The 18,632-nt window shown below is 42.7% G+C and overlaps 1 protein-coding gene across 2 annotated transcripts in view; it reads left to right on the top strand.

Moving 5' to 3' along the window:
- ADAM17 (ADAM metallopeptidase domain 17) overlaps positions 1-18,632 on the top strand; it is a 130,203-nt gene that overhangs the window by 37,301 nt on the left and 74,270 nt on the right. For both annotated transcript variants that reach the window (XM_077488764.1, XM_077488763.1), the window contains exons 7-8: positions 11,044-11,180; positions 15,968-16,054. In XM_077488764.1, coding sequence (XP_077344890.1) covers positions 11,044-11,180; positions 15,968-16,054 — 224 coding nt within the window. The remainder of the gene's footprint in view (positions 1-11,043; positions 11,181-15,967; positions 16,055-18,632) is intronic.

The following is an 18,632-nucleotide window of genomic DNA, read 5'->3' as shown; positions in this document are numbered from 1 at the left end:
GTGGCTACACTAAGCACTTAAAGTGGTTGTAAACCCTTATAAAGGGTTTAAGATTAAGGCTTACCTGTAGGTCCAAGAAATATCTCCTAAACCTACACGGTTTAGACACGTAGACAGCGTTGCGCAGGTGCACTGAGCATGCTGCTGCTAACGGCGATATGCCGTTAGTGGCGGCTTCCATGCGCATGCGCGACCGAAGAAGGGCGCTTCATGCTACAGGGGACAGTGGTGACATCGCTGGCTCCTGTGTCAGGTTAGTGACACATAATGGGCTACTGTGCGATGCAGAGTAGCCCATTATGCTTTACCTTTGCAGGGAGACAAAGAGGAAGTAAACCCATCAAGGTTTACTTCCTCTTAATCACCATATGCTTGTGAGTGGTATTTTATTCTGGTTTTATTAATCCATTTGCTTGAGATTATGCACAAGGCTGGTGCGCTCGCCTTTTCTTTCTAGTTCTCCACCTTTATGCATTCCATGCATGAAGGTAAAAAACCTTCTCTGTGCAGCAGTGCCCCCGCTGCTGGCAATTAGACAGTGAGGCAATGAGAGGAGGCGGGGCCAAGCTGCGGCTCTGTCTGAATGGGCACGCAAAGCAGCGGTTGGGAGCAAGCCTTCTTGGGTGCCCCTGCAGGAAGCGTGGGGGCACTTGGTAAGAGGAAAGGGGCTGCTCTGTGCAAAACCACTGCCCAGAGCAAGTACAGTCATAGCCAAAAATATTGGCACCCCTGCATTTCTGTCTGATAATGCACTATTTCGCCAAGAAAATTGTTGCAATTACAAATGTTTAGGCTTTCTCGTGTTTATTTTCTTTGTATTGCAATGACACGAAAAATTGGAGAAACAAAAAGCCAAATCTGACACGGTCCATGCAAAACTCTACAAATGGATTGGTCAAAATTATTGGCACCTTTATAAAATTGTAAGAAATAATTGCATTCCAAGTTTTGCTTGTGTAATTTTGGAATTAAACTCAGCTGTATCAGTTCATAGGTGCTGACAATATAGAAAGCACATCAGCAACCAGTTAAAATGGTGAAAAATGTACTCAACTTTTCTGTTGTGTGTGTCTGTGTGCCTCACACAGCATGGAGAAGACAAAGAGCAGCAAAGCATTGACTGAGGGTTTGAGAACAAAAATTGTGGTAAAGCATGTGCAATCTTAAGGTTACAAGTCCATCTCCAGATATCTTGATCATGTGTCCACTGTGCACAACATTGTCAAGAAGTGTACAGGCCATGGCATTGTAGCTAATCTCCCTGGACATGGGCAAAGAGAAAAATTTATCAGAGTTTGCAAAAATCCTTTTGAGAGAATGTGCTGTGGACAGATGAAACAAAATTACTGCTTTTTGGTAAAGTCCATCATTCTGCTGTTTTCTTTAAAGGCCTCGGTTCTTTTTCTGAAACTAATACAGTCCCTACAATCAAACATTGTGTAGGTTCACTCATACTTTTGGGGTTGCTTTGCTGCTTCAGGCACTGGATGTCTTGACCGTGTGCATGGCATTATGAAATCTGAAGCCTACCAAAGAATTCGGGGGTACAATGTAGGGCCCAGTGTCGGAAAGTTGGGTCTCCATCAGAGGTCATGGGTCTTACAGTAGGACAATGACCCAAAGCACATGCCAAAAAGCACCTACAAATGGTATAAGACAAAGCACTGGAGGGTACTGAGCTGGCCAGCAATGAGTACAGATCTAAATCCCATAGAGCACCTGTGGAGGTATCTCAAAACGGCATTTTGGAAAAAAAGGAACCCTTTTAATCAGAGCGAGACCTGGAGCAGTTGGCAAGAGAAGAGTGGTCCAAAATTTCAGTGGAGAGTTGTAAGAACCTCATTGCTGGTTACAGGTAGCCATTGATTTCAGATATTTTTCTAAGGGGTGTGCTACCAAATATTAAAGTGAGGATGCCAAAAACTTTCTCCAGTCCATTTTTGGAGTTTTGCATGGAATTTGTCAGTTTTGGCTTTTTCTTTCTCCGCTTTTTTGTGTCGCAGTAATACAAACAAAAGGAATAAACATGAGAATGCCCAAACAATTGTAATTTTCTGGGCAAAGTGGTACATTCTCTGACAGATGCAGGATGCCAAGATTTTTGGCCATGACTGTATGATATGTTTGTTATTTTATTTTTTGTCTTTAATATCACTTTATGCTGGCCATACATGGATTGAAATTCAGCCAGTTGAGCAGGCACCATCCGAATTTCAGTCCACGTTTGTGCACCCTGGTTGTACACGCATCTATAGCCAGCAACACTAATCATTGTATTTGCACTGTTGGGATTTTCCCAGCAACACTGAATCAAGCTATTTTCTTTCCTTCCAACTGTGGTGGAAGAAACAAAAATTACATAATCTATGGCCTGCCTTAGACATGGGATCTGGCATCCAATCTGCAGCTGTTCAATCAGTCATCTTCCAATAATCTTCTCTTGGGCTCGGAGTTGGAGATAATGCTTGACCCTTGGTGGGAGAAAGGTTGAAGAATCTTTGCACAGTGGAAGAAGGAAACCTCCCAACTAATTAATTTTGGGGCCTGTAGAAAAGGATACCTGCTAGAGATTGCAAGCCCCCTTCCTCTAGGATTCCTAATTTCAACTGGGTGTACCTGGGAGTTAATGGGCTGTTTTCGGTTATAGAATGTGTTGCACAAACACTGAAAAAGAATTCAATAGAGTGGGAGGTCACAATAAACATTCTTCACACCTGGGGAACTGAAAATGTTTAAAAGATCGAACTCAACAGCCTGCCAACTGCTTACCGCATTCTACTCGTTCTGCTATGTTATCATGTTTATCTTCACATTGTCCAGCACATACCTCTCAAGGGGATTATCATCCCCGAGGCCAGATTCTTATCCTTGATTTACTCTGCTTCCCACATGTGCTACAGGAAGCCTTAGCTGTGCTTAACAGGAAACTATAATATTACATTTTCAGTGAGTAGGTATTTGAGCTATTATTATTGCAAAACGATTGCACAGAGCAGGTAAGTATAACACGTTTGTCAGTGCAGTGCCGGTGGGGGACAGATGCAGCATCAGTTCGATGATGCATCCACCTAGGGTAAGTATGATTATGGGAGGAAAAAAAATCCCATACTTCTCTTTTAACATGCATTAACCCATTCCTTTATCGGACAGGACACAGGGCATATTAAAGTGGTTGTAAACCCTTACAACACACTTTGACCTACAGGCAAGCCTAGATTAAGGCTTACCTGTAGGTCCAAGAAATATCTCCTAAACCTACACGGTTTAGGAGATATTTGCCGAAAGACAGGCACCGCTGTCTACGGCGCAGGCACACTGAGCGCGACGCGGTCAACGGCGATATGCCGCGAGTGGCGGCTCCCGTGATGTCATCGTGGCTTCTCCGAATGACAACGGTGGAGCAGCGAGACCCACCGAGAAGATGGATGCGCCGGACTACAGGGGACAACGGGGACTTCGCTGGCTCCTGTGTCAGGTAAGTGACACTTAATGGACTACTATGTGATGCATAGTAGTCCATTATGATTTACCTTTGCAGGGAATGAAAGAGGAACTAAACCCATCAGGGTTTACTTCCTCTTTAATGCTTACAAAACAGGGTTATGCTGTTGCCTACAGGTGATTGGACACTGGCAAAAAAAAGAGGAGGGTCCCTCCTGGGCATAACTCCTCCCTGGTAGACAGGACTTCAGTTTTCTTGCCAGTGACTGTCACTGCTGTGCAGCTCTCATGATTTCCATCTGTTTCAAAAGGGATCAGGAGACGGGTTCTCTCCAAATCCATTCCTACAGCTATCATAAAAAAAAAATGGTACCCAGAACCCACACCGGATGAGGAGGAGAACGGGGAATGGTCTATAATGTTTGCTGATTGGCACTGGACCCTGTGTTTACAGAACCCTGCATAATGATATATAGGTAAGGTGCTTTTCAGGTCCAGGGCAGTGAACCCCAGTCCCTGAAGGCCTTGTGGATGAAGCCCACTGTGATGGGTGAAGTTTGGACCCCTCCTAAAAAGGGGTTCTGCAGCTGGGCTGGTGAGTGCTCAATGGTAGCTCTGGTGGTATTACCATGTTTAGCCTTGTGTCCCCCTTAGGCCAGGTTCTAGTGCTTTGGAACACCCCTATTTTGTAAAGATTAAGAAGATGTTCTGTGTCCCTTGATGTATGATGAATAAAATGGGATTTTGTCTTACCTGCAAAAAATATTTCTTGGAGTACATCATGGTACACAGAGATCCCTTCCTCTCTGTCTTGTGGTTCATGTCTTGCTGCAAAGCTGAAGTCCTGCCTACCAGGGAGGGGGTATGTCTAGAAGAGGACTTCTTTTTTGCTAAAGCCGTCACCTGTAGGTGGGAACACAAGCGTGTTCATATAGATTAAGGTGATGTTTTGAGAAATGAATGTTAGAGATGTTAGAAATCAAAAAGCCAGTTTTTGCCACACACTACTGTGCATAGACGTGAATGGGCCATTAAAGGAAACTTGCGTGGAGAGAAATACGGGGATTGCCTGTGCTAACATGCTTATGAAAATGCTTTTCAGTACTTTGAGTTTACTTAAGTAGAACATGCATTCAGCAAGTGAAGTCAAAACGTGGTCGGGCCCTTTTTATTTTTTAAATACTTGTCCTTATTCAATGATATTTTTTTTTTAAACCAGTAAATCACATTGGCGGCCAGGGAACTAGCATTTTTTTATAGGTAGAGGGAAGCGAAGCCATCCTTCCTCCTATATTTTTATTTTAAAACATCATACACGTTTCTGCAGCTCTGCATGTAGAATATGTTGCTAGGAATTTTCTTGTGAATGGCATCATTTTATGTTGCGATATGAGAAAGGTGTTGATGCGTATTAGCGCTTTCTTCAGGTAAGACGCAGCAGGAGGCATTCTCAGAGGCATGTTCGTTTTAAATTTTTGATGCTTTTTTGCCTAGCGTTCCTTTGCACAGCATTTCAACAGAATACCTGTTTTTCCATAAAGACATTTTGTTCTATTGCTTTCTACAGCATCTCTCCAATCTCTCTCCCTTTTAACTCCCTTTTCTCATTTGTCTTTTTCAAAAAAAAAATAAATCTGTAGTAGTAATAAATGGGAGTGACAACCATGTGAACTAGCTTTTTTTTTTTTTTTTTTTTTTTTTTTTGTTCCCCTGCCATGCAGGATTGTTTGATTGTGTTCCAGATTCTCAAGAGGAAATGTAAAAGCAAATCAAAAATAACTTCAATACTTTTTGTTTATTTTTGAATGACTAACTTAGTTTTCCATTTCCTGTTATAGTAGAATATTTGTAATGCACTCTGAAAATAGCACTTCCCTTCTTATTTTAATGGAGAATTTATTTAAAAAAAAAAAAAAAAAGTGGACATTAAAGGGGTTGTAAAGGTTCAGGGTTTTTATAAAAAAAAAAAAAACATGTCATACTTACCTCTGCTGTGCAGTTGGTTTTGCACAGATTGGCCCTGATCCTCTTCTTCTAAGGCCCCTCAGTGGCACTCCTGGCTCCTCCTCTTCTCAAGTGCCCTATCGGACCAGCGCTCTCCTTCGGGACACAGAAAGCAGTACTCAGCCCCACCCCCCAATGCTCGCCACTTTACTTAGTTTACCTCTGTGAACAACAAAATGCTACCCATGAGATGAGGAGAGGGGGAAGTTGTTTGTTTTATAACCACTTGGAAGATATACCCTCCCTTCATGACCAGGCCCTATTTTGCCATACGTCACTGCATTACTTTAACTGAAAATTGCACGATCTGTGTCCTCTTCCTTCCTTTTTTTTTTTTTCTCCACAAATAGAGCTTTCTTTTGGTGGTATTTATTGACCTCTGCGTTTATTTTTTTGTTTTGTTTTTGTGCTATGAACAAAAAATAAATAAAAATACCAGTATATATCCCATAATTCATAGACGCTATAACTTTTGGTGCATCAATATATGCTTATTGTTTTGTTTTGTTTTTACCCGTGATATGTAGCTGAATACATATTGGCCTAAATTTTATAAAGAAGTTAGAATTTTTATTTTTTACATATTTTTTTTTTTTTTTTTTTTTTAAATTGGATGTGTTTTATAGCAAAAAGTAAAAAATCTAAAGTATATATTTTTTTTCACAATGGTCTGTGTTTTTTTTATTTATACAAGTAATGGCGGTGATAAGCGACTTTTATCGGGACATGCGATGTGGCAGTCATTCTGACACTTTTGACACTTTGTGGGAACCAGTGACACTAATACATTGATCAGTGTTAAAAATATGCACTGTCACTGTACTAATGACGCTGGCTTAGATTGGATTAAACAGCTATGGTGATCAAAGGGTTATCTGCGTGCCTAACAAGTGTTTTTGTGTACAGTGTGCTGCTTTCAATAAGGGATGTGATGGATTTTCTTTCCCTGCTTTGCATTGTTTACATATACAGAGCTCCATCCAGCCTCTCTCCCCGACTATCGGCGTCTGCTGGTGGACATCCATTCGCCAACACCTGGTGATCTGCTTCTGCTGTGACTAATCGCAGCAGAAGCGGTGCATGCGCACCCCCTATGCAGAAGTGCAGAATTGCGTATATATACATAATTCTGCACAGAACAGCCACCCTGTAGCAGTAAATCTGCTATGGGGCATTCAGCAAGTGGTTAAAGTGATTCTAAAGGGTTTTTCGTTTGTTTGTAAATAACAAACCTATTATATTTACCTGCTCTGTGCAATGGTTTTACAGGCAATGCTAGGAAAAGGCTAGCAAATGTGATTTAAACATTGCTATGAGCTGCAGAGGTGCACTCTTAGGCCCCTTTCACACATGCGGACCGTATGTCCGTATTTCATCCATCCGTTTGCGGAAGAAATGCGGACATACATGCATTCCTATGGGATAGCGGGTGTCTGCGGATAAACATCCACAGACACTCGCTATCGTCCGCCTCTGCTACTGTCCGATTCTGCAGACGGGGGAAAATCCTATTTTTCTATCCGTCTGCAGAGCGGATTGGATTAACACGGACAGACGGTCCGTGCTCGTCCGATTCCCCCATAGAGGAAAATGGAGAGCTGTCAGGGCAATCCCTGCACAGTGTGCAGAGACCGTCCTGTCCGCCGCCGGCTCAGCAGGGACAACAGAGCGATCCCCGCTGAGCAAGCGGATCATTACTGATCCGTCCTGTGTGAAAGGGGCCTTAAAAGCATGGGACTTTGAATGGGAGGGTGGGCTAGTTCTGTTCAAAGGGGCAACGCAAATGTGTGAAAAAACTGTCTGAAGGGTAAGAGGAAAAATAGTATATTATTGTTACTCTGTCTTCTATACAGCCAGCAGGTGCAGTCCTAGTGCCATTTTTCATGTTATTGGTATGATTACTTTTCAGCAGTTCTTAAAGAAGCCATCTCTTTCTGGGGTTCTCGACGTATCGACTCCTTTATTACGATTTAATTGAACAAATGGAGCCAGAAAGCAAACTACCCTGCTGTAGTGTCTTTTTAGATAACCCATAGTGCTCTTGAAACCTAATGTCATATGTTAAATTTTTTGTAAAAACAATTTAAATGTATATAACAAATGGGTAAAATGTTTTAGGACTTACAATATATTGGTTAGCTAATTTTGGTTTCTTCTCTAGTTGGCCCTGGCATAGTCTTCTTCACCTCTGCTAGTGTAGTGGACCAGTATATTTTAATACTATGGAGAGGAAATGGGAGGATGACTCAATTTTATATTTACATTGTGAATCACCAGTTCATAGGGGTACATTGTGAATCACCAGTTCATACGGGAGGATAGTATCACAGCAACAGTTATTAGGATTATTTCTTTTACTCTGCCAGCTCTTCCTGGTCCTCTGTGTATGAGGACTTGGCTCTTTCTGCACACTACAGGAGAGCTGTAAACTAATATCAGCTATCGGAGAAACATGCTTCAGTTGTCATAATGGTCTGTGCAATGTCTGGCTGACTCTTGTGTAACTCGGTGTTTTCTGATGAAAGCTCTTATGTATCTGCTTCCTGTGCTTCATATCGATGCATGTAGCTTGGCACTGATCGCTGTCTGTTGAGTTGTGCAACGATGTATACTGTGGTATACATTAGGTGGCACCATAATGGGTAAATGTATTTGTCTTATGTTGGCTAAGGCTGTGACTAGCCGTTTCATTCCTTCTTTTTACAATACAGTTTTGATGCAGCAAACATATCACCTGTGTTCTCCGCATACCCAGCAAAAATACGTTTTACTGCAAAAATGTTTGTGTTTAAGAGGGTTTTCAATCAGTTTCTAAGGAAACATCTTGGGTTAAAGCATTAGTTGGTCCCAAAAGAAAACGAAGTTAAAGTGGTTGTAAACCCTTACAAACCACTTTGACCTACAGGTAAGCCTAGATTAAGGCTTACCTGTAGGTCCAAGAAATATTTATTTGCCCGAAACAGGAAAAAACAGGCATGTGTCGTAGACAGCGGCGCGCAGGCGCACTGAGCGCGGCATTCTCAACGACGGAGCTGCCGCGCGTGTCGGCTCCCGTGCGCATGCGTGGGAGTGACGTCATCGCGGCTTCGCCGAATGACAGCGGCAGAGCTGCGAGACCCCACCAAGAAGATGGATGCGGTGGACTACAGGGGACAGCGGTGACTTTGCTGGCTCCTGTGTCAGGTAAGTGACACATAATGGACTACTATGCGATGCATAGTAGTCCATTATGCTTTGCAGGGAATGAAAGAGGAAGTAAACTCATCAGGGTTTACTTCCTCTTTAAGTAACGTAAATAATATTGAGTATCTTGTTAGAATGTTATTTTTGGGTTGTTCCTGACATCTATGTATTGAAAGCAGAAAAGCTGGGCATTGCAGTTTGTTGTGTATGGGGATGCGTAGCTGCAGACCGGTCAGGGTGCCTATGCCATTGTGCTATACCTGTGTCCACAGCCAAATTCGCCCATATTGGGCACATGAGAATTATAACTGAACCACAGAGCAATGGAAGAAAGTGGCCTGGTCTGGTTAACCACATTTTCTATTACATCATGTGGATGGCCGGGTGCATGTGCAGTGCTCTCCTGGGGAAGAAGTTGAAACCAGGTTGCAGTATGGGAAGAAGAAAAGGCAGTGGAGGCAGTGTGATGCTTTGGGCAATGTTCTGCTGGGAAACCTTGGGTCCTGCCATTTATTTGGATGTTACTTTGACATGTACCACCTACCTAAATATTGGTGACCAAGTACACCCCTTCATGGAAATGGTATTCCTTGATGGGAGTGGCCTCTTTCAGCAGGATAATGTGTCCTTCCCGACTGCAAAAATGGTTCAAGAAGGAACACAACAGTGAGTTTGAGGTGTTGACTTTGCAATTAAATGCTCCAGATCTCAATCTGATCGAGCAACTGTGAATGTGCTGGTAAAACAAGTCCGATCCATGGAGGGGCCCCCACCTTGCAACTTACAGGACTTAAAGGATCTGTTAGCCCGGGTTTACACTGGAGCATTCTGACATGCAATTTGACATGTCAAATCGACAGCAATTGCTGTCAATAGCACTGTCCTAATTGGTGCAACGCCACATCTTCAGAGCTGCGCCTATTTGAAAAAGTAGTTTCTGTACTACGTGTTTTTTTTTTTTTTTTTTTTTTCACAGATGTCTCTGAGATTGCGGCCAAAATAGAGACTGACATGCGGGAGTGAAATCATGCAAGTTCAAGTGAACTCACATGGCTTCATTCCCGCAGCTCAGTGTGAACCTAGGCTTACTGACGGTTTGATGCCAGATATCACAGCACTTTCAGAGGTCTAGTGACATCCATGCCTCAACAGGTCAGGGCTAAATAGGTTATATTCAGACAGTTTAGCTGCATTTAGAGAAAATAGAATTTTGTGCGTCCAGGATCCGATCGTATACTCTAAACGCAGATAAACCTGCTTTATAGTAGAAACATCTAAACAAAGGAAAAGTTAAATGCAGGAGTGCCCAAGAAGGTCGCTGAGATTATGGAGGCAGAGGACTGGATAGCGACTTGCAAGCGTACACATTCTGTACTATTTGGGCAGCTTGGTGGGACTATACTACTGACTCGCACTCTGTCCCATCAAGCCTAGCTGTCGCCCTATTGGCACTAGCAATAGAGGGGGCTTTTGGGACTTTGAATGAGAGGCACGGTAATTTGCATCTCCATCCCTATTCATGGATACATGATTTGTTATATTATGTGCCATTATTTCATGTATTGTCTGCCATGTAACTACTCAATCATGGCAAACAAATACTTGTTTGTTTTACTTTGACTCCTTTGATTAGCTACAATATAGACACCTCATTTAAAGTCCCGACCCTTTTTCTCTATGTATTATCACTAGCAAACCCCTCGATCAACTTACTCACGTAGCACCATAGAGGCCCAAAACTCACTAGAGTAGGCAGCTGTTTTACTCATTATTTGTCCAGTGGTTGGCGCTGGTGTGAGCTGTGTTGAAAGTGTCCAATCTGGTGGGGAATTATTTACTTGGTTGTATGCATTACTTAGTTGTGTGCATTCCTTACCTTCCTCCCTTTATTTATTTTTTCTGTCTGTGATGTATTTGTTCATGGGGTCCTACAATAGTTAACTGTATTCTATAAATTGTTTTGTTTTTTGGTAAACACCTGGCACTCAATGAGTTTGGCCAGGGGCCTTAGAGCCCACCTATCTACTGTCGTCTTGGCTCATAAGAAGCAGGTTACCTTTTCGACTGATGGGGCTTATTTTATACGGCTAGTCTAGACGTGTCTACCTCTGTTCATGATATATTGGATCCCTTATCAATACTTGCACATATTTTGTAGGTTATCTATGTGTCTTTCCTTTGTACAATCTAGTGGTTATACGCAGTGCCTGTTTCAGTTATTTGTTGTACTGTGCCGCAAATTGTCCATTGCATATGGTCACCTCATGTAGGCTATTTAGATGTTCAAATAAAGATTATATATAAAAACAATGCAGGCGTGCCGGTAGGAAGGGGGCTCAACGGAAGCAGAGTAAATTTGGCTATTTTTACTTGTACTTATTTATTAGTAAATAATGTATTTGTATTCTTTGATAGAGCATTTCCACCGAGAGAAGAGACAGAGGGCAGGTCCTGATCCAAATAAGAACACTTGCAAAATGCTGGTAGTGGCTGATCATCGATTCTTCAGCTTCATGGGACGGAATGAGGAGAGTACCACCATAAACTATCTGGTGAGAAAAAACTCTGATTTTGTTTAAACTTTGAGACCTACTATGGTATGGAATGGAAGAGCTATGGTAATGGCTGTATTGAGTTTATATACAACACTATTAGCTTTTTGTTTTTATTTTGTCCTCCATATAAGTCGGGAGTGTTTATAAGTAGACAGATCTATTGCAGAAACAAGGTAAACCACTGGTGCCTACACTTACGCAAGGAAAATAGTACTAAAGTCTTGAATGTATGGGCTTGAATATATTTATATATCAGCTTAGGAACATGAATCCTTTATTAAACAAAGGTCCAGAAACTCTCATGTTGTATGTTCACTACCGTAGTCTCTGGGGTCCTGTCCACCACCTCCTTGGCTGAGGGACTCTCCTAGCTGCCTATATATCAAGAATAATGTACAAGTGAATGAGAGAGATGACATCACTAAGGGAGCTAGGGAGGAGGTGGAATCCTTATGGGTAGAGCTCCAAAGGGATGAAGCTAAGGGAAAAATATTACTGGGGGTATGCTATAGGCCCCCTAACCTGATGGAGGAAGGGGAGACTGATCTGCTATCACAATTTGGATTAGCAGCAAGGATGGGAAGTGTTATCATAATGGGGGGATTTTAATTATCCGGACATAGACTGGGCAGAGGGAACAGCTCGCCAGTTCCTAAATGTCTTGCAGGACAATTTTATGGGTCAGATGGTAGACGCACCGACTAGAAATAAAGTGTTACTGGATCTACTGATTACCAACAACACAGACCTGATCACGGATGTGGAAATACGGGACAATTTAGGGAACAGCGACCACAGGTCAATTGGCTTCTGTATAAATCACACAAATATGAAACACAAAGGGAATACAAAGACGCTGAATTTCAAAAGAGCCAACTTCCTTAACCCCTTCCCGCCGAGCGTACGCAGATCTGTGTACTCGGCTTCCGGGGGGTATACCGGGATGATGCCCGCACCTGCAGGCATCATCCCGGTACCGTTTTTTACAGCGGGCGATTGGCTTTCCAGCCATAACAACCGATGCGGCTAAAAGCCGCTCGGCTGTTATGCCGGAGGAGCGGGAGGGGACGTCCCCCCCCTCCCGCCGCCTCTCGCCGCTGTTACCGGTGCTCCCGCTCGATCGGGAGCACCGATTAGCGATCCGTCAGCTCTGGCTGCTGGGGAGGAACTGGAACGAAGCCGTAATCGGCTTCGTTCCAGTCTCCTCATCGTAAACACGGAAGCGACGTCATGACGTCACTTCCCGTTTACTCGGCTGCCAATGGCGCCGGTTTTAAAAAAATATCCGGTATTCAGAATCGCCGTTTTCGGCGATCTGAATACATTGAAGTGTAAAGGAGGGGTGGGGGGTCTTTTAGACCCCCGATCCCTCCATAAAGAGTACCTGTCACCACCTATTACTGTCACAAGGGATGTTTACATTCCTTGTGACCGCAATAAAAGTGATCATTTTTTTTTTTTTTTTTTTTTTAAACAATTTAGTCATTTTAAAATAAATAAAAAAAATAAAAAAATAAAAAAAAATTTTTCAAAGCGCCCGCCGTCCCCGCGAGCTCGCGAAGCAAAGAAAACGCATACGGAAGTCGCGCCCGCGTATGTAAACGGTGTTCAAATCACACATGTGAGGTATCGCCGCGATCGTCAGAGTGAGAGCAATAATTCTAGCAGTAGACCTCCTCTGTAACGCTAACCTGGTAACCGTAAAAAATTTTTAAAGCGTCGCCTATTGAGATTTTTAGGTACCGTACTTTGTCGTCAATCTACAAGTGCGCGCAATTATAAAGTGTGACATGTTTGGTATCTATTTACTCGGCGTAACATTATCTTTCACATTACGCAAAAAAATTGGGCTAATTTTACTGTTTTGTTTTTTTTTTTAATTCATGAAAGTGTCCCTTTTCCCAAAAAGTTGCGTTTAAAACACCACTGCGCAAATACCGTGTGACATAAAATATTGCAACAATCGCCGTTTTATTCTCTAGAGCCTCTGCTAAAAAATATATATATATATAATGTTTGGGGGTTCCAAGTAATTTTCTAGCAAAAAATATGTATTTTAACTTGTAAACACCAAATTCCAAAAATAGGCTTAGTCATGAAAGGGTTAAACTACGAACCTTACTAGAAGGCATAAATTGGGATAGAATCTTAGGAACAAAGAATGCGGAGGAGAGATGGGTTTGCTTTAAGTGCATATTAAATAAGGGCATTAGCCAAAACTCCCATTGGGTAATAAATTTAAAAGAGCGAACAAAGGTCCTGAATGGCTTAACTCCAATATAAAAAGGAAAGGAGAAGGCCTTCAAAAAATACAAGGTTGAGGGATCATCATCAGCATTCAGACTTTATAAAGACTGCAACAAGAAATGTAAGGGTGTACATTTGTAAGGACATCTGGTTACAAAGGATGAGGAGATGGCGAAGGTATTGAATTTATTCTTCTCCTCAGTCTTCACGAGGGAATTGGGGGGGGCGTCAGTAACCAAAACTGCAGTGTTTATCCTCAAGGTATGTCACAGGAAGCACCTTCATGGTTAATAGAGGACAGAATTAAAATTAGACTTAGGAAACTTAAAGAGGAAGTAAACCTGGATGGGTTTTACTTCCTCTTTGTTTCCCTGCAAAGGTAAAACATAATGGGCTACTATGCATCGCATAGTAGCCCATTATGTGTCACTTACCTGACACAGGAGCCGGTGTCCCCTCTTCCACGAAGCGTACATCTTCCTTCCGGGTATCGTGGCTCTGGTGCTGTGATTGGCTGGAGCCGCGATGACGTCACTCTCGCGCATGCGAGCAGGAGCTGCCACTAATGGCATGGTCGCCGATAGCAGCGGCATGCTCAGTGCGCCTGCACGACGCTGTCTTTGGCAAATATCTAAATGTGTAGGTTTAGGAGCTATTTCTTGCACCTACAGGTAAGCCCTAATCTAGGCTTACCTGTAGGTAAAAGTGGTCTGTAAGAGTTTACAACCACTTTAACATTAATAAATCACTGGGACCGGATGGCTTGCACCTGAGGGTACTTGGGGAACTCAGTCAAGTAATTGCCAGACCATTGTTCCCAATTTTTACTGACAGTCTACTGACTGGAATGGTACCAGCTGATTGGAGAAAAACCAATGTAGCACCAATATTTAAAAATTGCCCAAAATGCATCCCTGGGAATTGCAGATCAGTTAGCCTAACATCAATAGTATGTAAACTCTTGGAGGGGATGATAAGGGACTATATACAGGATTTTAGTAATGAGAACGGTATCATTCGCAGTAATCGACATGCATTCATGAAGAATCATTCTTGCCAAACCAATCTTCTAACCTTCTATGAGGAGGTGAGTTGCCAGCTAGATGAAGGAAGGCCCGTAGACGTGTTGTATCTGGATTTTGCAAAAGCATTTGACACCGTTCCCCCCATAAACGTTTACTTTACAAAATAAGGTCCATTGGCATGGACCATAGGGCGAGTACATGGATTGAAAACTGGCTACAAGGGCGAGTACAGAGGGTGGTGACAAATGGGGAGTACTCAGAATGGTCAGGGGTGGGTAGTGGAGTCCCCCAGGGTTCTGTGCTGGGACCAAGCCTATTTAATTTGTTCATAAACGACCTGGAGGATGGGGTAAACTGTTCAATCTCTGTATTTGCGGACGATACTTGGCTAAGCGGGGCAATAACTTCTCCGCTGGATGTAGAAACCTTGCAAAAAGATCTGAACAAATTAATGGGGTGTGCAACTACATGGAAAATGAGGTTCAATGTAGAAAAATGTAAAATAATGCATTTGGGTGGCAAAAATAGTAATACAATCTATACACTGGGGGGAGAACCTCTGGGGGATTCTAGGATGGAAAAGGACCTGGGGGTCCTAGTAGATGATAGGTTCAGCAATGGCATGCAATGCCAAGCTACTGCTAACAAAGCAATCAGAATATTGGCATGCATTAAAAAGGGGATCAACTGCAGAGATAAAACGATAATTCTCCCGCTCTACAAGACTCTGGTCCGGCCTGGAATATGCTGTCCAGTTCTGGGCACCAGTCCTCAGGAAGGATGTACTGGAAATGGAGCGAGTACAAAAAAAGGGTAACAAAGCTGATAAAGGGTCTGGAGGATATTAGTTATGAGGAAAGGTTGCGAGCACTGAACTTATTCTTTCTGGAGAAGAGACGCTTCAGAGGGGATATGATTTCAATTTACAAATACCATACTGGTGACCCCACAATATGGATAAAACTTTTTTGCAGAAGGGCGTTTAACAAGACTCGTGGCCACGCATTAAAATTAGAAGAAAAGAAGTTTAACCTTAAACTACGTAGAGGGTTCATTACTGTAAGAGCGGCAAGGATGTGGAATTCCCTTCCACAGGCGGTGCTCTCAGCGAGGAACATTGATAGTTTCAAGAAAATTTTAGATAAGCACCTGAACGACCGCAAACTACAGGGATATACAATGTAATACTTCCATATCACACACATAGGTTGGACTTGTGTCTTTTTTCAACCTCACCTACTATGTAACTATATAATCTGATCTGTGAGAAAACTTTCCCATTTTTTACTTTGTACTTTTTGTTGGCCTTTGAAGAACTGAACCGATATGCAGCCCTATACATGTATCTCTTTTAGACCCGACACAGAGCAGAGAAACCATTTATTAAAATTGTGATTGATGACTTTAGCTGTCTTTCTTTCAGCATTTGAATAGCACTTAGAGTGGATTACGCATGACTACCTTTTTTGATCTAAATTTTATAGAAATATTAAGTGAAACTTGTTGTTTCAGATTGAGCTGATTGACAGAGTGGATGACATATACAGGAATACCTCGTGGGATGCCCAGTGGAAAGGATATGGAGTACAGATCGAACAGGTATAATTCTGCATTCTTTTTTGTACCTATGTATGTAGCATCTCTAGACATAATCATTAAGGTGGACCTCCTAAATAAAATACATTTTTCAGATGGATTCATTAAATATGCTTTAAAATCAATCTGAGATAATGCTGACCTTAAAGTGTTTGTGGAGGCTGAAGTTTTTGTACCTTTGTGTATTCTATTCATGAAGTTAAAGTAACCTTCTCTAATACTTACCTGAGCCCGATCTTCCTCCAGTGATTTGCACAAGAGCCTTGGCTCTCTGGGGACTCTCCTTCCTCATTGACTAAGACAACGGCAAGAGCCAGTGGCTCCCGCTGTTGTCATTCAAAGCCTGTGAGCCAATGAGGAGAGAGGGGGTGGGGCCGAGCCGCTGCTCTGTGTGTAAATAGACACGCAAAGCCGTGGCTCGGGAGCTCCTATTGCAAGCTGCTTTCTCTGGGGGCACTTAGCAGGAGGGGAGGGGCCAGGAGGGTCTGCGGGGGACCATAGAAGAGGAAGGTCAGGGCTGCTCCGTGCAAAACAGAGCATCAAAGTACGACATGTTTGTTATTTTTTTTTAAAAAAAGCATTACTTGATTATCACTTTAAAGCATTATAGTTTCTTTTTAATGATGTTTAAAAGAAAATGACTTTGGTTTATTGTTTTATGTGAGGTTTAACCAATGAATATAGAATGAAAGCAAGCTTTTATAGTTATATATACCTCTGAATGACAACCATGGGGTCTGATGTAAGAACAGTGGAATGGTAGTGAGGCTGTAGGGCATGGCAATGAAATTCCTTCTTTAATTTGAAAATTATAGGTTACAGCTACACTCCTTATCTGGTTTATAAATCAGCAGTTCATTTTTCAGCTCTAATTTTTCTGCTTTAGGCATTGTTAAAGCAGAACGAATCTGTATCTGAGCACCACAAACTTAAACTTAAAATGCTATTTCATTTCTTTTCATTATTCAAAGACAAATCACCAGTCCACCTATGGTGTCCATGCTTTATTTTGTTGAGAAATCACTTTGGAAAAAAAAAACCTCCAGCATTTCTAGCTGTGACGACCATCTTTACTTTTTTTACTTCCTAGAATTGTTATACAACAGTTTATGAAGCAAAATCCATCTTCCCTTAGCTCAGGCATACAGGTAGGAGGGTGTGCCCATGAAGACTCATGGGATGTATGACATAATTTTGGCCAGAAACCAGGATGTAACTGAAAAAATGTTAATTAAAAAAAAAGGTTAGAACAATAACGTGCAACATTCCTTCCTTTCTATTCACCAATGCCAGCAGCATAAGGATTAAAAATAGTTCATGAGAAATTAGAGAGTTTAGTTCCACTTTAACCACTTGCTGCCCGCCATATAGCAAAATGACTGTGGCAAAGTGGTTGTAATATCCTGACCAGAAGTCATATGACGTGATCAGGATATTAAGCCTCTGCGCACCCCCGGGGGCGCGCATCGAGGCGATCGTTGTTGTGGTGTGTCAGTCTGACACCCCGCAACTACGATCTCGGTAAAGAGTCTCTGACGGAGACTCTTTACCATGTGATCAGCCGTGTCCAATCACGGCTGATCACAGTGTAAATAGGAAGAGCCGGTGATCGGCTTTTCCTCACTCGCGTCTGTCAGACGCGAGTAGAGGAGAGCCGATCGGCTGCTCCTCTGATGGGGGGGGTCTGTGCTGATCGATTATCAGCACAGCCCCCCGAGGATGCCCTCACTGGACCACCAGGGACGCCACCATACCACCAGGGATGCCCAGCAACAGGTATGCCCCCCTAGACCACCAGGGATGCCAGTCAGTGCCCACAATGGATGCCAATCAGTTCCCACAATGGGCATCACTGATTGGCATGCGTTATTGTTTGGCACTGGCATCCATCCCTATACAATACTGTATACTACAATGCCCATCCGTGCCGCCTATCAGTGCCCATCCATGCCGCCTATCAGTGCCACTCCGTGCTGCCTATCAGTGCCACTCCGTGCCACCCAACCATGCCACTCCGTGCCACCCATCCATGCCATTCCGTGCCACCCATCCATGCCAATTTGTGCCACCTATCAGTGTCCATCTGTGTCGTATATCAGTGCCAACTATCAGTACCGCCTATCAGTGCCACTTCATTGATGCCACATCATTGGTGCCCATCAGTGCCGCCTTATCAGTGCCAGTCACTGTGGCCCCATCAGTGCCCATCAGTGAAGGAGAAAACGTACTTATTTGCAAAGTTTTGTAACTGAAACAAAAAAAGTTTTTTTCTAAATTTTCGGCCTTTTTTTATTTAGCAGAAAATAAAAATCCCAGAGGTGATCAAATACCACCAAAAGAAAGCTTTATTTGTGGGAACAAAATGATAAACATTTAGCTTGGGTACAGTGTAGCATGACCGCGCAATTGTCATTCAAAGTGTGACAGCGCTGAAAGCTCAAAATTCGTCTGGGCAGGACGGTGTATAAGTGCCCGGTATATAGTTTCATAGTTAGTAAGGTTGAATAAAGACACCAGTCCATCCAGTTCAACCTGAGTGAGTGTCTACTCCCATCCCTGTACACTCACATTGGTTCCTACC

Source organism: Lithobates pipiens, unplaced genomic scaffold (assembly GCF_037356315.1).
Source record: "Lithobates pipiens isolate NorthernLeopardFrog02 unplaced genomic scaffold, aLitPip1_a1.2 Scaffold_18, whole genome shotgun sequence".
Taxonomy (NCBI): domain Eukaryota; kingdom Metazoa; phylum Chordata; class Amphibia; order Anura; family Ranidae; genus Lithobates; species Lithobates pipiens.
The sequence above is the reverse complement of the archived record's forward strand: the minus strand, read 5'-3'. Positions and strand labels throughout refer to the sequence as shown.